Source organism: Stegodyphus dumicola, chromosome 8 (genome assembly GCF_044657685.1).
Source record: "Stegodyphus dumicola isolate Sdum_Otavi_A_Nest chromosome 8, ASM4465768v1".
Classification (NCBI taxonomy): Eukaryota; Metazoa; Arthropoda; class Arachnida; order Araneae; family Eresidae; genus Stegodyphus; species Stegodyphus dumicola.
Window position 1 is genome coordinate 137525076 of NC_140775.1, and position 23285 is coordinate 137548360.

Below are 23285 nucleotides of genomic sequence, written 5' to 3' on the forward strand. Positions count from 1 at the left end.
ATTCGCGTGAAATACCTCTTTATTTTAAAGTAAAATTCTTATCTAAATTTCCTCGGCAGTTTTAAATATTCTTTTAATAAAAGGATTAATAAATCCCTTACGGTTGAACACAATTAAGAACTAGAATTATGTTGATAATTCCCCCTCTTTTATGTTGCCATGAACAATTTTCAACATCAGTTAAAAAACTTAATCAATATCCTTTGAATGAAATATTACACAGAAAAATTCATGTGAAAGGTTTTAAGATCAAACAAATGCATTTATGTGTGTTTTGAACGAGTACAGAAAACTTTGAACAGATATAGCATTCAGTTCTGATGCTACGTGGAGTTGTGCTTCAATAATATTTACTTCATTCAGTGAAAGTAAGAGAACTTTATACTATCTCTATTATATGAAAAATGGTTGAACGTGCTTGCTTTTGATTATCACTGTCTTCTATCTATAATTCGAAACTTGTTTAAAATAACATCATATTTTACTCTCACGTGGAACAGTATTGAGGGATATACGTTCTAATGCAATGGCATGCTTAAAATAAAGTTCCTATGCAATGTATCATGAACAGGCAAATAGACCAAGCAAATGTTCCATGAAAAATGTTTGGATTAAATTATTAAAACTAATAATTCTTAATACTCACAATGGCAAGATTAGCTTCAAAACTGAGCACTTTTTTCAGTTCTTCGATCAAGGTACTTTGATTTATGTGAGAAAGATTTGCGCCCAATCGATTAGCTGTTTCCACCATCAAATTGAAGTAGCTTTCTAAGAAGAAATGATCTAATTCATACATCAGGAAATGACGTGATGTTCCTAACAGTGGGTGGTCCAGCTTGAAAAGAAATTAAAAAAGATTTTATATGAGGTGGATAAAAGAATTACGGCTCTGGTCTGAATTTAAGATGATGTTTCTTACATAAAATGAGGATTGGAAATTCCTACCCATCTTGAAAAAGTCATATGATATGGATTAATCTAGAAATGACGCAGTCCAGAAAAGTTTATTAGAACCAATTACTATTTTTAGAATAGAAAGGGAAAATACCCAAATTAAAATGAAGGGACTATTGCAAATTTAATTTTAAATTTTGATTTACATATTTTTATAACTTATATATATATATTTGTATACATATAGAGTAGCCATAAAGTAATTTGTTTAACTAATGGTTACTTTGTGAGCTTGAAAAGTGTGGAATCGGTGTTGTGTGGTTAACAAAATAAATCGAAAGATTTAAAAGCATATTACGCGACTAATTTCTTGAACTAACTATTTAAACGAATGACTTACGCTCCCAGTAATGGAGTTTTATGAAAATGAATGAAAGGTTTGATTCATATCGACGATAACGAGTCGCTTAAATGATTCTAATTTTTATTTTTAATGAACGAGATTTTATAGGTAACTGAAAACAATAACATATCTTCGAGGTGTTAATAAAGATATTAAGAATCCCGCATAATAAAGAAATTGAACATGGTTAAATATAACTGAAGTAGATGAATAAATAGCTTTTTCGTAATTTGGTAATTGCTTTATTATATATATGTAGAGAGACATTAGGATTTTTGAAGCAGGAAGCGTGAAGAAATGAGAATGCCCTCACTGGGACTCGAACCACGGACCTCTCGAATACGCGACGAGCGTGCTGCGCACTACACCACGAAGGCATGCTGTTAAGGCGGGAGAAATACTTTATACACTACCCCTTTTAAAGGGCGACTGGTGATTAGGGGATCGAATCGCCAATTCCTGATGGTGAAGAATCATCATCTACCACTTTTTAGTTCGGGAGCCACTGTAGAGACGTTAGGTTATTTTGAGGCAGGAGAGATGAAAAATGCGCAATGCACTCGCTGGGATTCGAACCACGGACATCTCGATACGCGCTGAGTGTGCTGACCACGAAGGCATGCTAATAAGGCGAAAGAAATACCTTATAGACGTTTACCATTTGTAATGACAAAAACTTTGTTGTTAGCAACATCATTTTTACTGCTGTTAATAAGTCTTGCTGCCTAAAAATGTAGTATCCTTAAACATGTGTTTATAATAAAAATACCGATTTATAGCGTTAATTATGTTTGCATTTACAGTTTATGAACTGCAATTTTACCAAGCCGTTCTCACCTTTATAATGTAAGTCGGTCTCCTAATATGACCTGTTTGAGTTACAGAAATATTCATCAGTATATTATGATTGAAACCCATGTGGCGAAGCCGAACGAGAGTATCAAGCCATGTGAAGGAGGTGGAATTCCAGTTTTCTCCTTCCACGACTGGCCAGCCTCCAAGATCCGTCAGGGCCTTCTTCAGAGGTTCGCTGCCCGTCACGTTGATTCTCTCTGTTTATGGAGAATGTTGTGTACCCAGACAGAAGAAAAAAAAAGTCCGATTATTCTCACAAAATATAACCTCGATGATATAAAATATTTTTAATGCTTCTTTCGGATTAAAATTAAAAAAAAATAATGATATTAATTTCTCTAGAAAAATAATATTACTTTTATGTGAAAAACGGGATACGTTAAAATATTTCGGAAAGATTCTGAAATTATTTACTTTGAAATTTTTAGTAACTAACTAAATAGCTTGAAGAGCATAGCAGGGAAAATTATAACTGATTAACCGTTAGGCTAAAAATACCGGAAACGTGCCTGTCCCTGAAGATAATTTATTATTTGTTATTACGTTAAAACTTTAGCTTAAAGCATATTGATCTCTAAATTTAACTACCAATATACTACAACACAACATTTACAAAATATGTTTCCTTATATACGAGTCCAAGTGACCGTACGAATCATCGAATCGAAAATGCAATGACATGTCAGTGATTCCAATGTTTTGAATAGAGACCGATGTCTATAATAACAATAGATATATCTCTGCTACGGTTTCATAGCATAACTACCGAAAATGTAGAACAGAAGAAAGTAAATTTTCGCATCATAAAGAATTGGTATATTAGAGAATAAGAAACAGCATTGAAAACGTACTCGTACTTCAGAAACCACCGGTGCAACAGCATTGTCAAAAATAGAGAATGAGAATGACAGTCGACAAAAGATTAATTAATGTGATCCCTCAATCCGCTTTACTTGCGCAGAATTTATTCCAAAGTAACTGGCGTAGTGCAAAATTACAAGCACTTTGGATCGCAGTCATTACATCCTTGAAGACGTAATTTTGTATACAAGTAAGTAGTAACATTAATGCTTTTTAAAGTGGAAGGCTCTGTTTAATTGCTTAATTTAAGACTTAAGAACTCAACTTAATTGCTTAATTACTTAATTTACGTAGTTAGGAAAAAGAAAGAAAGAAACTTAAGACCCATAGTATCATCTGATGCTGAAAAAAAAGAACCATTTAACACATTTCAGTCAGTCAGCATAAATATAAAAATTATATGACTTATATTTTATTTATAAAAGAGGATTAATAACGATGTCTGGAAGTTTACAAAACAGCAAAAAAGCAGTTTGATCACATTCATCATATTGTGTTTGTAGCTAAATGATAAACTGCTGCATTTTAAACGAGACTTACCAAGATCCATGCAGGTTTCATACATTCCTTTTATCTTTTGAATGAAATCAGGTTCATCTCCCGTCAGCTCCATTTCTAAGAGATCTAGAAATGTATACAAACCATCAATTTTATTGCTAATATTTTTTATACATTCTCTCTTTCTTTAAAGAGAATATCCATTTGATTGCACTGATACCTAAGTAACAATATACACTGGTTATCATAAATTAAGGAAAAATCACAAAAATTACAATTACTAAAAAAGTTACATGTAGAATTTAATGAAACTTACCCACAATATATAACACATAGTAAGGTATCAAATAACATAAAAAGAAATTACCTTACAAATATTGTAGTATAGAAATTAGCACATGTATAAAATGAACAAATCGCAGGTGTCAGTTTGCTATAGGAAAAGTACCTTCAATATGGAATATGATCACCTCTAGAAGCAATACAGCACATACAGCGATGTGTGATGCTTTCAATTATGCGGTCTCTCAGTTCCATAGGAAGCGAGAGCAAAGTTCTTGCAAAGCAGTTGCAAGCGCGGCAAGGGTCTAAGGGGGCGGATTGAGAGCAGCTAGACGTCTCCCTAAAGCATCCCAAAGGAGATCGATAGGATTCAAGTCCGGGGATCAAGCTGGCCACTCCATGCTCATAATTGTTTCCTGTTGAAGATAATCATGTAAGATGCGAGCCCTGTGTGGTCTTGCGTTGTCGTCCTGTAACAGGAAAGCATCACCTATTGCCTCGGTGTATGGGCGCACATAAACATCAAGGATGTCATCTCTATAAATCTGAGCATTCACGGTTCCCCTTGGAAAGACATGGAGGTCTGTGCGTCCACCCAAAGAGATACCACCCCAAACACAGACACTGCCCCCTCCGTATGCATCTTTTTCACGGATGTTTGACGGATGATAACGGGTTCTAGATTCTATATCAAATAACACCTACTATCGCTTTCTAGACTAAACCTGGACTCGTCCGTAAAGAGAACCGCCCTCCATTGGTCAGGCGTCCAGTGGACATGTTGTCGTGCCCACTGAAAACGGTCCCTCCTATGGCGTGACGTGAGCGGCACACAAATGGCTGGTCGCCTCGCATACAGGCCGCCTTCATGAAGCCTTCTACGCACAGTTAGCGTTGACACGAACCTTCCGGTGGCTGCAGCAAGGGAGGATCTGAGAAGAATCTTAGTAGCGGTTCTATTTCTGCGTGCACATTATGTCAAATATTGGTCATTGGCGCTCGTCGTAGCAGTTGGCCGTCCTTGGCTGAACCTCCTAGATGCGGAATCTGTGGTTTGAAATTGCATCCAAAGTCTATGAACCACAGAAAGACTCACATTTAGCAATCTGACCACTTCTGTTTGACTTTGTCCTTCCTCTAGTCTTCTAATGGCTCTCCATCGCAGTTCTGCAGGCAAATGATGCCTGGAGGTCATTGTTACGAATTGGCTATCTCAGATTTCTGATGTCACTGTCACAGTGAAATATGTGGGCTTGCTCTCAAACAGGGACTTTTATGCTCCTCGCAGATGACGTGTTCCGAAAGCAGCGCCACTAATTTGCCTATCGCAGTTTTACTCGGCTACTCGTACTTGGCAACATATTCAAATTTTACACAATTTGCCTTATTTTTGAGTGATTTTTCCTTAATTTATGATAACCAGTGTATTTATCTTCTAGATTACAAACATTGCATAAATCAAGAAAAATATCCTCTAAAACGCTGTGAAACGAGGAAATTTCAAATGCTTATAATTTATAATGTGCAGTAAATTTGATGTTATAAAAGTCTATAATCTAATCTTTTTATGTTTTGAAAAGTCCAACAGGTCCTTCTTCAGAAGAAAAAAATAGTTTTGCAAAAGAGACGGATGGCGAACGTATTTATATCGAAAGCAATACGTGGAACAAAGCGAACACGAATGCATCGCATTTTTATTTAAGTATTTGTTAAGCAAATGTGAAAAACTAAGACAGTCGATTTATAAAAGCGTCAGGAAAGATTAGATATTTTATTTCGTATCATTAGCTAAAGAAGTTGAATATTTGTGAATGGGAAAAGCCTCAAGAAAATTCAGTTCACCAACTGAAGAAGCTTTATCACAGTTCTATATCTCCCTTTCTACTGTGCCGATTGACGAAATTCAAATTGAGATTTTCATGTCTCGAGAGCGCGGCTTAGGATATATATTAGATTTATATATAGCGCTGTACTTATATAGGTATTTTAACACAAAATATGACTTTTTCTGAAATGGCATGCCGATGTTTTTACATATTTCGATTCTACCACTCAAATTATTCTTAGGTATTACATTTTGTAAAATTTGATGCTAAATTTAAGGAGAAATTTAAAAATTTAACTTTGCGCATTTTTTTCAGTTTGCGCCAAGAAATTCACTTGGCGAACTTCTTGATATATGACAACCTATTTCTTTTTCCTTTTCATTGTGCAGAGCCGAAAAAAGTCACAGCGTTCCTAGCTTATTAGCAGAAAACCATATATAGGTATATGTCTTATAACATGTTAAAAAAGTGACAATTTGAATTTATGAATAATTTTGGAAGCACGAACAGAAGATTTATGATTATGTTAGACTTACATAAATTTGAAAATGATACTTTGAAATTTACCTTTAAGAAAAAAATGAAGATTGCACAAAACACTCGTACGCTTCAGACGTAATTTACAAAACCGATTATTTTCTTAGCATGGATTGAAAACAATTGGAAAAAACTCAAAGGAATAGCAACAGCGAAAAGTATGAAACAGAAGAGAAAAAGAGCATTACACTTAAAATATACTGTATATTTTATTTACTATATACTGTATATTTAGGTTTGTCATATGTCCCGTACATACGGAAATGTAACATTATTAAGGGACAGTCCCGTGTTACTATTTGTTCGGTCTAGAAAAAAAAAGGTGTTTTTCGGGATTGAACTCTGAAACGGAAAGAGGTATTGAAAGCATAGGATGTCCAGCATATGTTTTGCATATCAATCTGTCAATAGTCTCTGATTTTTTGACTGTCGATGTTAACTCAGTAGCCGTCAAGATATTCAAGTGCTTAGCATTTACCCATTGCCGAATTCGCTACGAAGAAAGAACACTAGCTAATTTTTTTTTGATGATCCAATAAAACAAGTTTATTTTTGTTTCCTGCATTCACAGTTTGTATTGAAAGGAGACAAAAAAAAATATGATTCAAAGAAAAAAATCCGATTGTATTGGAATGACAAGAAAACGAATCTTGAATCTCTTAGAGCTTGATTTCGAAAGTAGCACTAAAGTTAAAACTTCCGGAAACTATCGTATCATTTTATTAAACACTGCTGTAGAATAGTTTATGGCACTAGCCCCATTCATTCCAAACATTTAATGGATTTAGAACGTTCTATTGCATATTTACAAGTAAGAAACATCGATATTGGCAGCACTGAGATTCTGTTCAATCAGTCTGTATATCTTTAAGACTATTTAGAAGAAAAATTACGAGCCATAACCACGAAGCAACTATGAAACAGAAAAAAGAAAGAGAAAGGTTATGGCAATACGTTATTTCCCCTTCTAGCCCATTACACAAATGTGGAGTGAGTATTTTTCCTACTATTAACTCAACGGTCAGATGAAAGAAAAGGTTGTCAGGGAGAAACAACTGAAGCAATTTTGATTTACCATTATAATTTTTAAATTACTTGCTTCCAATTTTATAAATATGTGAAAGAAGAAAATGAAATAGTTTAGAAAGTAAAATCAACTTTAAAATAAGACTGAGCTATAAAGAACTAGCTTTGCATATTTTTTACTATTCTACGTATTCAGATTGCTTTATTTACTTCTTCTCGGAGTAAAATAAATCATTACCTATCCATTTTTTGTGTTCTATTTATTTATCACTTAAACGTCCCATATCAGTGCTTTGCGATTTACAGCAACCTCATCTGTATTTGACGGATCTTGAAGTGAGTGATTCTAGTGGATGCAATAAAAGAGGCGTTGCTTTGCGAGAGGTTCGCTTCCAGTGAAAAGTTTCAGTTGACTTTAGAAGTTCTCCTCGAACGACGAATTTCAGTTAATACCATAGAAATGGTTCTCTACAACTATTTGAAATTGCCAGAACGATGGCAAAACGTACGATGGCAAAAATGTTTGCAAGGATTACTTCTGAGGTAAGATAAAATTTCCGTTTCTTAAAAGATCAGTATGCAGGAAACCTCTGTAGTGTTAGTCAATTATGAATAATTTAACTTTTTTTCAAAATTTTAATATATGTGTACTTACTTAAGAACTTGCGGTTGAGGACATCTTGAAGTAAGGAGAAGATATCAGATTTGTCAGAAACGAGATGTGTTTTCAACCAGCCGCCACAGGCAAATTGGTGAAAGTCATCGCAAGGATCCACAGTTTCGTCTAAGCTGGATAAGATATCAGCAGCTGGGAGATAAAGGAAGAATTATTATTAACACTAAAACAATTATTTGGACACTTGCTTTTAATGTTCCATTAATCATTGAATCTCGAACCTTGAACATTCTCCTGATCTGAATCAGATCAAGTGCACTATATTCCTCATGGCATGAAAAAAAGAAAGAGTAGTAGTTATCGTTGAAGCCTTAGGCATTTTGTAGGTGATGGAACGAATTCTGCCTACCTCCATGCCAGTTGTGATCGATAACATCCTAGGGAAGAAATCTCTCTTAACCCTCTGTTTCCCAACTACAAGCCTCTAAAAGAGATTTAATTCTCGATGTATTTTAAGTGTCTCCATGCCGAAAAGCGCACATTCACAAACATTTGTGCCTTCTGCGGCATTCGAACCTGAGCTTAACGATGTGATTCTATTTTAGGACCAGATTACATGTGTATATCTAATATCTGAAAGCTTGTTTATCCAAACTCGTAGAAAATTGCTTGATTGAAATTTGACTAACAAAATATTTGAAAAAATTCCATCAAGAAATGCCTAGAAGCAGAAAAGAGATTCGTAGCTTTATCACTAGGTCCGTAGTCTAAATAAAGATAAATTTATATTTTAATAAATTTTATGGAAATGATTAATTACGGAAAAACGATATTATTCAAATCACATTACTTAAAGCAAACTTCCTTGCATTTACAATTTTTTTAAAAAAAGCCGCTTACTGCAGAAAATATTATAGTTTACATTTTTGAGTAACAAAAAAGTCCATAATAAGCTCAAAATTAATTGCAGATTTTATACATTTATTATATATTATGTACATGTAGAACCCCATCCCCTCCCCCAAAAAACTGTTCCTTTTCTTGTTACACATTCTTAACAGAGCTGCTATGAACAACATTAACACATATTTTACTGTCCATGCAAAGAATGATATCTTTCATCTTTAATTGAATATGGATAAAAACAAATACTTATTTCATGGTGTCGGAAATTTGCATTTCAATTTCCATCTTCACATTGTTGAAAAGGAGGAGTGATGAAGGTTACTTAAATTCAAGTAGAAACCAGCTACCTATTGATGCTACAGAAGCTGATGAAGAAGTAGTAAATGCCTATTACTAAAGCCTGTTACTTATGAATAGGCGTACAAAGCCATCCTTTCCAACCCGTGATTCATAACAGTGGCAATAACTGCTGTAGAAAAAGGTTCGAAGACTAATTTGAAAAAATTTCCAAATTCTCTTTAAGCGGTGAAGACGTGATGAGACACAAGTGATGATTATAAATGAGGGAAGCATCGTTATGACCCTAACAGATCGTAGCAACAGCAGAAGTTGACTGGAACGCCGAGATGCGGGAGCGATCAATGTTTGTTATGTACCAAGGAATCGAATGTCATTTTTATGGATCTTTTGTGCCTGCCAAAGAAAACGAAGTTATTCCAAAGCAATATCAGCAATACACACGCACACATACATATATTCTGTGGATAACTTGAAATTAGAAAACAGCTGCGTGGATACCTAAGATGACATAACGGAGAATAATAACTTGCAGATTTGGCGTCGATTCAACACATTAACTAATTTTTTTAGGGCGTGTAGTTTTCTTTTCACATCATTATGGATGCATCCCACAATTTTACAGAACTAATCACATTTTAAGACAACGAACGACATAGAAAGAAGAATGACATGTGCAATCACAGAGAGAGGAACGCAGGAATATAAATGTGCATTTCAGCACAGGGGTATTTGTAGAGTCTGTTCCTTTGTCTAAGTTTTAAACTGTGATTAACGACTGGATGAAAGTAGCCGCAATACTACTCTTAAATACTGGCGTAATGTGAATTAATTTTCACTTGATGAACTTAATATTCATATAATTAGTAGTTTTAAGACAAAATTGGGACGTATCCAAATTAAAATGAGAAATTAAAACGACTATTTCTGAATTAAAGTTATTAGTTTTCTTTCATTATATATATATATATATAGATAGATAGATAGATAGATAGATCACGCATATACACACACATATGTATAATGACACAGCATTATAAAGAGAATTAACCGAGTCGATGCTATCACCTGCTTAATTGCAGCATCCGAATTATGAAACTGAACATTTTCCGTGGTCATACATTACATACAACATTTTTTACGATGTGCGTTCATCCTGTAGAAAACGTTCTTTTTGTTATGTAGTTATGTAGACATGGCTGTTTAGCAGAAGCTGTATATAGTTTGTAATTTCATTTCTAGTACAGCTTGGGCGATAGTCATAATTATTTATCTAACGACGAAGTCAATAACTCTTTCATAGCTGACATAACCCACATATCAAAATTTGAATCACTTCGGTATATTTTTGATAAATGAGAATAGTCATACTTCTATAATCGCCTACCAAAACTTATATGGAACGTGAATGAACCCACATATCAAAATTTCAATCACTTAGGTATATTTTTGATAAATGAGAATAAGTAGTCATACTTCTTTAATTACCTGTCTAAACTTTTATGGAACGCGGATGAGAATAAGCACTAGAGAAATAAAGAACGATTGTGAAAGGAGAGACTTAACCCTCGCCGCTGAATCCCTAGAACACTAAAGGAATCAAATCATTCCGATAGTGACCAGCATTAGGATAAACAGAAGGTAGGTGCTGAGCATAAAATCCATTAAAAGAGAATTGAAGTAAATGTGTTAAGAGTCCCAGGGACCTATTAGTAGGGTTTATGGGTTTATTATAATTTTATGCTTTTATGTCCTGATATGTACACTCTGCAGAAAGTTCTATATCTCCTGCTCTACTGGGTAGATGGATGAAATTCAGCATCCGTTTTCAAGTGTCGAAAGCGAGACTTATGATATATATTAGATTTATAATTAGCATTGCTCTAACGTAGGTATTTTGACACAAAATCGGACTTTTTCTGAAACGAAGTACTGATCTTTTTCAATATTTCAATTCTACGACTCAAATTATGACCAAATAATAGATTTTATAAAATTTGCTAAGAAACTTACAAATTTCAAAATTTAGCTTGTCGCATTTTTTTCAGTTTGCGCCAAGAATAATTCACTTGGCAAAATTCTTAATTTATACTAACTTATTTTCCTTTCCCTTTTTCCATTGTGCATGAGCGGAAAAAGAAGGGTGCATCGTTCATTCTTTCAAATAATTTTAACAAAGTGCGTAAAGCATATTTGGCGTCTATCGCTTTGAGCAAATATGCCAATATATCAGTTCATGTATATTTTTAGAAATTTTGATTAAAATCTCTAACTTTTTGCAGATGTGCTTAGAAACACATCTACTTTACGGTGATGGTAAACGTTTTATGAATTATAATTCAAAAATGTTTTCGAAAAATTTATAAAAATTACAAATTTAAAAAATAAATCAAATAGCTGCAAATTTTATTTAGATTGAACCTAAATTCTTAATTGTGAAAGAAGAAAGCCAGTAAGTTTAATGAAAAAAGAGATATTAATAAATATATACTAAATTCAATTAACTGTCAGGAGCTAATACTTTGAGAGTTAATTTTTTAAGAACTACTCGTGTGATGATGTTTGGTATTTTTGCACCTTGGCATTTTGCAATAAGATGAATAGTAAAATCGCAATGTGGAAAAAAACAGGTATGTCATTTCAGAAAAAGTTCGATTTTTTTTCTAAATACCTATGTAAGAGCAATGCTCGTATAAATCTGTTTTATAATTCTCCCCCACAAGAGAAATAATAGATAGTAACTCTAATTCTTCCATTTTACGATACACAAAATAATTTCCTGTATAAACAAGAAGTTTTATCTGTTTGCCTTTTGCAGTACATAAAAACATTTTCCATTATTTGTCATCATCTCTGTTCCATCAGACTCTAAGACCCCCAAAGAAATAAGTTTGTAATGATTTCAGTTAACAATATTGCTTTCAGTTCTTTGCAAATTCAACTTTGCTAATCCCAAATTTTTCTAATTCATTTATAGCTATACGTAATAGAATGCTGATTTTATTATATTATTGATGATTTTATTTTATTATTGATGATTATACGTAATAAGAATGCTCTCACTCACTGACATTTTCCTGCATTTCGCTTTCTCTTTGAAGCAGAAAGAAAAGAAAAAGAGGCGTTAAAAAGAAAGATAAGTTATTACAGTAATTGTATAAGAGCAAGGTAAGAATAAGAAAATAAGAATGAAACCATTTTAGCTCTTTTCTAAATCTTTTATTATCAAATCAAGAATGAGCTTTAGAATCAAAGAGTTTTATGGTTCGTTTCACTCAAAACTAATAAAACGTCAAGCTCTCTGCTAAGATGATGTCTATTTAAAATAATAAGTGAATTTCGATCAACGCTTATTTAATTTTGCATTATTTCAATAAGAAAATGATTTATTTAAAATATGGGAGATAATACACTTGAATCACTAAATTTAACTATTATTCTTTTTATAAGCTATTTTGAATTATTTTTTCGAAGTGGATCAACAAAATATAAATTGATATATTCTTTATTTTTTTCAATTATCACAACATTTAAACAAAGTGGAGAAATCTGCAGAAGATAATACTAATAACAGTAATTAAAATCAAAGCAGATCTTCTTGTAAGTGCCACACGAATCTGCGTGTAATTCACTTCATTATGTGCTTACAGGTAAACTGGAGCTCAGATTGCACGGTATCGTCACATATCCATTACTTTTAAGAGTAAGTATTTTTGTAATGAACAAAAGAAGGTTTCTGATTATGGTAAAAGACTTTTGATTGAAATCCGACTTACACCCATCGATAAAAATTGCACTAAATCTGTAAATCCCAAAACCAGTCATCTATAACGTTTCAAACAAAACTGTTTTCTGTTAGTTGCTAGTCAAAGCTTAATTTATATTTTATAACTTAAAGAAGAGCTGATTTAAAAGTCAAATTTATGGCTAAAAAGTATCTATATTCTTTAATGGATTGTATGAATTAAAATTTGATCTGTAATTAAAGTTTTCTGTGAAAGTGAATAAACTGTAAAAATCAGAAGGAAAGAAGATCCCAATAAATTATGAAACAATTTTACAACATGTCATTAACTGAATGTTTGGCGTTCTTTGATAATTTTTCGGCCACAGGTGTCTAAAACCAGAATTTACACATATTAAAAATATTATAAAACATTTTAGTCCTAAAATTTCAGAAATTGCTCTTTCTTATAAACATTCCTCCATTAAATTACTACTTGTCCATGCATCAATAATTTCTCAACTTTTATCTATAGGACTACATTTAATAATTTAAAAGTGAGAGTTATAATAAAAACGTAAAATTAGCTTTTTATTTTCTGCTTTATGTTATTTCTTGAGATATTTAAATTAAAACACAATGAAGTAGAAATTTCAAAGTATTATTTTTATTCAAAGTAAGTGAAAAAATAATATTGTTGTCGGGAGGGAGGGGGATCTACTCTGAGTAGTTTGACATTATGTGCTATTACAAATGGCTTCAAATAAATTAATTCAGTTAAATTAGATTCTACGAGACGAAAGTGTGTGTGTGTGATTATGGCAAAGCCTCGAGGGCAATCTGCCTAAGAGGACGGTTGCCTTCGTGGAGGACTTTCTAAAGGAAATTGGCTCGTATACACGTTACACATGGGGAAAACCACGGAAACGCCCATGCAGCCAGCCCGTTCGCGGGATTCGAACCTCGGACCGCGCTACCAGTGTTCAGCGACTTTACCGCTTGGCTACGAGACGAAAGAAACTACCGCTAAGAAAATGTAAAAATCACCTGTTTTCACACATCCATGGGTAATGCAGACATCTGAAGAAACATTGAGAAGAGAAAGCGAGCGATCTATGGCTGCTTGCAAATCAGCATTCCCTGAATCTGAAAGAGCAACATAACATAACATATAAGCAACATAACATATCGCTTATTTTTAAAAATTACGTAATAAGATTTGCATGCAGATGTAAGCGTTAACTATGACAGAGATCCATGGCTCGAAATTATTTTGACCTCTTCATTGCAAGCAACTCGATGCTTGCGATTACATTCATTAATTGCAATAATTCCTCTAATAGTAAAAGGAATTATGATATTTTAATGGGCGGATTAAAATGTGACGATGAGAATTCATCACCACCCAAGTTTGGTCCGAATGGGTCACTTTCTTCCCCTCAATACTCCCCAGGTAGGCAGAATGTATGGAATTACTGCACTCCTTCACGTGTGCCGTCAAGGTGTACTGTAATAGCACGTTCAGCTAGCGACTAGAGGATAAGGGATTCAATATCGGCAAGGGCATAATTGATTTCTTTCGTTTCTTCCGTTCGTCAAAAAAGCCGAATGTCTCTATAATATCGGCGTTTTCAAGAGGAAGTATCAATTCTTTAGCTTTCTGGTACCCTTATCATATACACAGTTGTTGTTTACAATGTTCTGATTCTTTCCCAATGGAAACAGAAACTAAACAAAATTTGATACGATTAAAATACGCTTAGTTTGAGTTTAAATGCATATGATTTGACTATCTATCCATAGATATATCTTCTTGAGGGCTTTCTGCAGGAACCTGGCTTCTAGTTACTTCGAGAAAAAAAAACACTAAAACCTCATCAATTAATCCTATTCAGTCGCTGGCATTAGAAACCAGAATGAACTATCAGAGTTTCGAACCTTTAACCGCTTTTACAAATGCAAAATGCATTCAAGATGGCAAAAAAGAAATTACTGGATTAGAATTCCCTCTGTATATATGAACCCTTGATCAGAAAAAAGGGGGTACAAAGTAGAATAAAATGGTATAAGAAAGCGAAAAATCTTACGGAATGAAATGTGTGGTTGAAGAAGAGAATGTGACACTTATTACTATAAGCTATCCATGAATTAAATAATCGAGTACTACTTAAATAGTGATTAGAAGATTTGGAAGAATATCATGCGCACGTTAACATTATTTTCAAATATTTTCCATTAATATTGCTTGAATTCTGCAGAAACCAATTTAATCAACTAATGATTCGGATAATCATTGCTTTAGGAAGTGATTCTCTATGTTTTCTGTACACTTTCCTGAAATTAGCATCTACCTAATTAATTTTAACACCCTGACTGCTATACTAAGTCTGAGCTCAAACAAGACAGTAAGTTTCTGATTAAAGTCTAATTTCCATACAGGTCGGTCTTAAAAAATGAAATCTTGCAAGAAGAATGCACTCATCACTTTCGTAAGTTTGATATTACAGAAGCGTAGCATTTGTTTATAAATACTAAACATAATGACAATAGCTAAATTTCACTAAGACTGAAGGATTGCTTCTCCTTTTCGGGAATCCCAGACAAAATGGAAAGAGTAGACTAAAATTGCTAACCATATTTGTAGTTTGGTATTCTAATAATTTTGTGCATCTCCAAATCAGATGATGGTGGTTCAGTGGGTTTACTAATTTTAACACTTTTACATTTTAAACAATATTTTAATTACTATATACAGAGCGTATTCTTAGGCCGCCGCCTTCAACATGAACAAACTTTATTCTCTTACAACTAAGCGAGCAACAGCGCCCTCTAGCCTTTTTCTTGAAATTACACAACACTCCCCACCTGAACTCGGTGGAGAGTTCATCTTTCAATAATATATTCTAGAATATACAATTAATATTTCGACAATAAATCCTGGAGAAATGGTTAAATATAACAAACATGCATACATAATTATAAGCACAAAAAATTTTACAAAACATTAAATGATACCTATCAGCAAGGTCAGGAGAATCAAACCTAAAAATACAAAATACAAACATTAGTTAAGTTCCATATTATATAACAATTGTATAGGCCTTTTTAAGGTACCAGTAGGTGTTTTAATTATGCAAGATCTTATTTTACCATCTCTGCCTGGCATTAATTCCAAAATTTTACCTATTGTCCAAAGATTTCTGGGATGTTTGTCGTCATGAATCAAGACAATATCGTTGATTTTAAACTGAGATGCGTTAGAGTGTGGAGGACAAATATTGGCAGATCTCAGATTAAAAAGATACTCTGATCTCCAACGCTTCCAAAAATGATTTAAAATATCTTGATGGTATTTATATCGTTTAATAATTGAATTTCTTGACCCAGTCAAATTATTTGATGTTATTTTATTAGCAGGCAGAGATAGCAATCGTCTACCAACCAGAAAATGAGAGGGTGTTAGTAGAGAAGGTTCATTGGGATCGGTAAACACGTAGGTAATTGGTCTACAATTAATCATTGCCTCGATTTCAATGAGCACCGTTTCAAGCTCTTTCACAGTAAGGGATGATCGACCAATAATTTTTCGCAAGCTGGATTTTATGGTTCGTACCATACGCTCCCAAAACCCTCCCCACCATGGACCCCTCTCAATAATAAATTTCCAATTTATGCCTCTAGCAGAAAATAATTCTTTCACAGATGAATCACTCAAAGTTTTAAAAATATGTTTTAGTTCTTCATCAGCTCTTTTAAAAGTCTTGGCATTATCGGAGTACACGGTGGTACACAGTCCTCGGCGAGCTAAAAATCTTCGGAAAGCTAGCAAAAAACTTTCAGTGCTGAGATCAGTTACTATCTCTATATGTAAGGCACGAGTCCCCGCACACGTTAACAACAGCATGTAAACCTTGCCTGTCTTTCGTAAAAAATGGACCGGCGAAGTCCAACCCAGTCACAGCAAATGGAGGCGACTCTTGGATTCTGTCTGGAGGAAGTGGAGCGATATTCTGTACCCCAGGACGTGCACTATATCGTTTGCATATCACACATTTTCTGATGATAGTCTTAACACGCTGTCTTCCCTTAGTAAATCGGAAGGATTTTGTTTCCCTTCGCAATGGTTCCACAATTTTTTGTTGCATATACTCTGTATTTCTGTAACACGATTGGCGATAAATGGTTTCCAATTATTTGGCGAACCCTTAATCCAAGTAATGGCGATTTCGGAATCACTCCAAAAATAAACATCCTCAATTAAATCACCAAACAATTTTTTCAAATATTTATACATTCGAGCAGCCATGAGTGCTCCCATTAACTCTAAACGAGGAAGCGTGATTGCTCTTAAAGGTGCAACAATATTTGTCTCTGATCTGAGTTAGTGTCGAATTAACTCCAGCATGGAATACCCTTTCATGCGAGTCCATGATGATCAACTCGGTAAACTTGCATTTTGAGGGTAATAGAATAGGATGTTTTAAATTCTCGTGACAGTCTGCAAATTGAATGCGACCTTTCAACCGAAGAATTCCCTCCTCATCAAGCCTTGGATTAAGGGAGTAGATGGAAGAATCGAGAATTGATTTTTTATTTGATAACTTAATTATTTCCGTTTGATACGATTCTCGTTGCGTAATTTTTACCCAATAATGTTCAGCTGCTTTAATCTCAAAAGCACTTAAAGGTCCACTCCCTGTAGACCTTTTCCGAAGCCTCCCAATAAATCTAAATACATAGGCAGTAATTCGAAGTAATTTTCCTAAAGAACTGAATTTTTCTATATGCAAAATTGGGGATTCATTGTTAATTACAGGTGCAGTCAAAATAATACTTTTTCTTAACTCCAACGATTCTGAATTTGGTTTTAATTTCTTTTGTTTTGGAAAGTTTTCAATAGGAAAACGTAACCAGTGTGGCCCATGCCACCACAAATCATTCTTAATTAGTGACTGAGCACTAATTCCTCGAGTTAGTAAATCGGAAGGATTTTGTTTCCCTTCGCAATGGTTCCACAATTTTTTGTTGCATATACTCTGTATTTCTGTAACACGATTGGCGATAAATGGTTTCCAATTATTTGGCGAACCCTTAATCCAAGTAATGGCGATTTCGGAATCACTCCAAAAATAAACATCCTCAATTAAATCACCAAACAATTTTTTCAAATATTTATACATTCGAGCAGCCATGAGTGCTCCCATTAACTCTAAACGATGAAGCGTGATTGCTCTTAAAGGTGCAACTCTGCATTTCGACATGATAAAGGAAGTTTTAATTTTAGAATCACTCGTACAATATCTGAAATATGAGATGGCCCCATATGCTTTAGGACTAGCGTCCGAAAATAGGTGAAGGCTTATATTCATTGAATCGTCATCAAAGAAATTTCTCTGTATCGATATTTCAGTTAAATTATTAAGTTCCTCCCGCCAAATGTTGAATTTGTCCTTAATCTCTGCAGGAAGGACCTCATCCCAGTCAGAACCTGAACACCAGATTTCTTGCATAATAATTTTCGCCCGAATAACAAAGGGTGCAATAAATCCAAATGGATCGTATATTTGGGCGATGCTTTGCAAAAGTTTCCTTTTTGTAGCAAAATCGTTTTCAGTAGAAAAGTCAATTAATTTTTTTAAATTTAACTTTATATCGTCTTCAATGGAATTCCAAATCATGCCTAAGAAATTCGATTCACTAGTTAATTTGTTGTCTGATTCCTTAATCCCATCTGAGACCCATAAATCGTTTAATGCTTTAGAATTAGTTCTTAATTTTCTGAAATTCATCCCAGCATCCTTAAATATATTAACCGCATCTACAGATAACCGATATGCATCTTCAACCGTTCCTGCTCCAAAATATAGGTCATCGACATAGACAGAAGAATTTAACATTTGGAAACTGTCCGGCATTTTATCTTTATATTTTCGAATGTGATATTTCATAGTAGCGGCCAAAATGAAAGGAGATATAGTCAAACCGAAAGCTACGCGACACATTTGCATAATCTTAAAGGAGTCATTATTTTCATTAAACCAAAGAAATTTTAGAAATTTTCTATCACCTTCAGCAATTCCTATCATCAAAAAGGCTTTTTCAACGTCTCCACAAAACGCTATCTTAAACTTACGAAAATTTAACATAATGTCTAGTATATTTGGATTTAGATTAGGTCCCGATTCAAGGCAGTCATTTAACGAATTCCTGTCCTCTGTCCTTGAGCTAGCATCGTACACAATTCTTACCTTAGTAGTTTCACTAGGTCGTATCACTGCTCGGTGCGGCATAAAATATCCCAAATTTGTATCATTATTTGGACATTCCTCCACAATTCCTTCTAATATCTGGTTCTCAATTATATTTTTATATTCCCGAAAAATCTCCGGAGTTTTACTTAGTTTATTGTGAAGGTTTGCGAATCGTTTCTTAGCTACCTCAAAATTATTTCCTAAATTATTCGGACTGTATTTCCAGATTAAATTTGCTTCATATCTTCCGTTTTTAAACTGCAAATTTCTTTCAAACTGGTCTACTATTTCGCAGTCAATATCGGAATAATCATCAGAATTATTAATTCCCATATGTTCTAATTCCCAAAAACCTTTTAAATCTTTCAACACAACAGTGTTTGTCATTACCGCTAAATTTTCAGAACAATTTTTGTTTGTTTCATTTTTCTCGATTCCTGCGGCAACCCAACCAAACACAGAACTGACTGCGTACAACCCTTCAGATATTTTAATTCTTTCAGAATAAACTACATTCCAGAATTCATCCCCTCCAATTAATATCTCAACATCTATGTTATTTTTTCTTGCGCAATCGGCGATCTGCAACCCCATATGCTCCATGAAGTCTGCAATTTGTTTACTAGGCACACTGATGGACGCCGAGGAAATAACATCCGAGATCAAACATTCAATTTTTATTTTATTATTTTGTTTCCAATTCTGAATTTCGATTTCAACGACCGGATAGGAATGATTCATTGCCTTCGTCGCACCAAATGAATAAACAGAAAGTCTTTCATAACGGATTGGAGTAAGTTTTAAATGGTCGGCCAATTTTTTCGTTATAAAGGATCTGTGACTGCCTTGATCAAGAATTAATCTAGTTAATTTTGATTTATACTTAGAACAAGCATAAACTGTACAAGTTTGTAATAATATTTCCCTGGCATTACAGTCATTATTATTATCACCTTGAGGAACAGAAGCAATCAATTTTAAGTTTTGAACTTTATTTCTTTCCTCAGAATTCAAAGTCAGAGATTCAGTTGCATTTTCGGAATAACCTTGTTCCGAATTTTTGTTTACAAGGGATTTATTAGTACAAATCGATTCATTGTGATACATACCGCCACATTTATTACATTTAGTTTTATTTCTGCACCTTTTTGATGTATGGAATTTTTTAAAACAAGAAAAGCAGCGGTTTTCGGATCTTAGTTTCTTTAATTTATCAGAAACATTCACTTCGCATTTAAATGACTCGTGCAAATTATCACAAAAGATGCATTTTCGGTTAACTGCAGTATGAAATGCAGCCGTGGGTGTATTTTTTACATATTTTCTAGTTTCATATTTTGATTGATCGACTCGCGGAGGCACGGGATTTTTCCTTTCGCTTAATACTAGATTTGAAACTTCCCTGCATTCTATTTCCGTTTTAATAAATTGTGTTAATTCCGAAACTTCAACTTTATCTTTCGATCCTCTTTGCCGATTAAATTCCAAAACTAAATCGTCCGGAATTAATTTTAATAATATTGGAATTAATAAATGTCCATATGAGCCAGAAGTTACTTCTAAAGTTTCCAAATTACGAATCGAAACTTCTAATTCGTCATATAATTTACGTAAAGCCTTTACGTTAGCAGAATTTTTAACGGCTTCTAAATTGAGAATTTTATTCATGAATGAATTAATGATCAGGTCTTTTCGACCATATCTGTCCTTTAGTAATGCTACACAACTATCATAATTACTTTCTGTTAACTCAAAGCCTGACACAACATTCGAAGCTTGTCCCGTTAAGAATGTTTTTAAGTATACAAATTTTTGTATTTTTGAAAGCGTTTCGTTTTTATATATCGAATTTTCGAAACTATTCCAAAATTCATTCCATTGTTTGGGTCTCCCCAAAATTTATCAATCATTAATTTTGGTAATTTCAGCGTACTACTCCCACTAGAACTGGAACTTACATGCAAAATTCCATTACCACTAGACTGGTTTAAATCAGAACTTTGGGGATTCCTCGCTGGCGGTACTGCGGTAATCGCACCTAGAAACTGCTTAATTTGACTACAAGCAATTATACATTTGTCATTGTATCCTTCGCTTATACTACAATCTTCTTCAATTAAGTTAACATCAATTAACTCTTGTATTTCATCATCAAGCGTTCTCAAATTATTTTTTTTTTCGGTTAATAATTCAAAGAATTCTCGTAATTCTTTAATCGAATTTTCCTCTCCTTCAATTTTTAATTTATCTTCAATCACTTTAATTAACCTAGTAACAGACGATCTCAATGTGGAACGTTTACGTTTCAATCTATCTAACTTCTCTTCCATTTTATTTAATTTAAATACACCCACGACAGCAATAATAAATACTTACTAATGTACTACAAATAATCACTAAATAATTAATTTAAGATTTCCCTACCTTTATTTGGAATTCCATTGTCACTTGAATATGAAATATCCATTGAAATCGAAACACTTGGATCGAACACCTAAAATCTTCACAAAGCCTTAATTCCTTACGCCGATGCACCATCTAATAATTTTGTGCATCTCCAAATCAGATGATGGTGGTTCAGTGGGTTTACTAATTTTAACACTTTTACATTTTAAACAATATTTTAATTACTATATACAGAGCGTATTCTTAGGCCGCCGCCTTCAACATGAACAAACTTTATTCTCTTACAACTAAGCGAGCAACAGCGCCCTCTAGCCTTTTTCTTCAAATTACACAACAGGTATAGTTTGTCTCAAATTAGTATCACAATTTAATGAAAACGAAACAGTAAATCACAAAGCATAGATTAAATACAAGTCAAGTTATAAGGTTTCTTCAATTTCAACCATAATGAGTTATATTTACTTTTCCTCATTTACTCATTTTTTTATAATAAATCATAAATAAGGGCAAATTTCTTCAGTTTAGAGAGAGCACTTTTGGTAGCTTTTGCTAATTATTGCTTTATTTCACTTCCTTAATCACAGAATTTAAACTTTAACAGCTTTATCTTTCGTCAACCGTATTTACTTCACGAATACTTAGGGCCAAGCATAGGCTTATTTAGGAAGCGCACTGTTTTGTATTTCATATTTAATAAAATAAAAAATAATAAAATAAAAATGATGAAGACTTTGTAGGGAAACACCAGGAATTGATTTATAAGATTACGAACTTAAATCATAAAAAGCATTAAAAAAATTCTAAATTTTGCTTATCGTCCTTGTAATATTTATTTGCATATTTTTCTAAGAAATGTCTCCCAAAGAATGCTTTTCGAAATCTTCCCCCACTGTCTAGAGATGTTTCAATGAAATCGGAAAAAGCAAAACCAAATTCGGAGAAACGATAAACTTATGGATAATATTTTCTGTTCGTTTTGCTTAAAATATAATTTATTGTTAAAATAAAACTTTTAGTTCTTAAAAATAATTTCCTATGCAATTAAAAGTAATAAAAAGTAAACAATAATAAATAGTTCATTTGAAATAATCATCATTTTTTATATTAAAATCGACTATCCGAACTTAAATAGCTTCGAATTTGTTCAGATAGCTAAGGCTGTATACATATATAACATAAAGTGAATTACTTACTAATGAAAAACGATAGCATTAGTATCTTCATTAAGAACTGCATTCTAAATAGTTTATTTTTCAGACCTTTCCTTATAATTATGACGCTACAGAAAATGCTGGATTCCAAAGGAAAAAATACAGTATTCTATGCCACGAAGTGTAAGGACTGTTAAGCAGGTTTGGAAATGTAAGAGTAAATCTTGCTACTTGAAAAGTAAAAAAAAAGCTGCTGAATGTTTTTATCAATAAATGTCTGTTTTTTATTATTATAGAGAAGGAGTGCTACGTAGTGTATCAATCTTCGGTTGACAAAACACAGATGGAGAAAATTAAACAATATAATTGGATTCAAACTGGGTGTCGTACAGAATCGACTCTGCGAACTCAATGACGAAATAGAAAATAGACAATGCGACTAAAGCTGTGATGTGTTTTTACTTCATAATACATCCATGAATTGAATGTCAGGATAGAGATAAAATGACATTTGTATGCTCCTGTATAAGCTGTACAACATGTATATTATACATATATACGTATATGTTGCTCATAAAAGTACTTATGTGGCCTTTATTTCCTCAACCATTGGTCGTAGATGTATTTCAAACTATAAAAATGTCCCAAACAGGCAATTATCTATGTTCTGATATTTTTAAGATAGAAAATTTAATTTGTAAAAATTAAGAAATCTAACTTTTCACCTGGGCTTGTTATTTGTATTTAGA

At 33.4% G+C, this 23285-nt stretch overlaps 1 protein-coding gene across 4 annotated transcripts in view; it reads right to left on the reverse strand.

Moving 5' to 3' along the window:
• The window catches only part of LOC118195638 (neprilysin-2-like), a 67674-nt gene extending 44819 nt beyond the window's left edge, over positions 1-22855 (reverse strand). The window contains exons 1-6 of one of the 4 annotated variants that reach the window (XR_004759301.2): positions 22579-22855; positions 13776-13874; positions 7841-7993; positions 3557-3640; positions 2138-2352; positions 647-838 (exon numbers count right to left, since the gene is read on the reverse strand). Coding sequence is in view for 3 of the 4 variants with exons in the window: in XM_035366969.2 (XP_035222860.1) it covers positions 647-838; positions 2138-2352; positions 3557-3640; positions 7841-7993; positions 13776-13874; positions 22579-22621 (786 nt within the window). In the remaining variant the exon portion in view is untranslated. The remainder of the gene's footprint in view (positions 1-646; positions 839-2137; positions 2353-3556; positions 3641-7840; positions 7994-13775; positions 13875-22578) is intronic. The other 3 variants (XM_035366969.2, XM_035366968.2, XM_035366967.2) reach the window with 3 other exon arrangements.
• Positions 22856-23285: the final 430 nt, after the last annotated feature.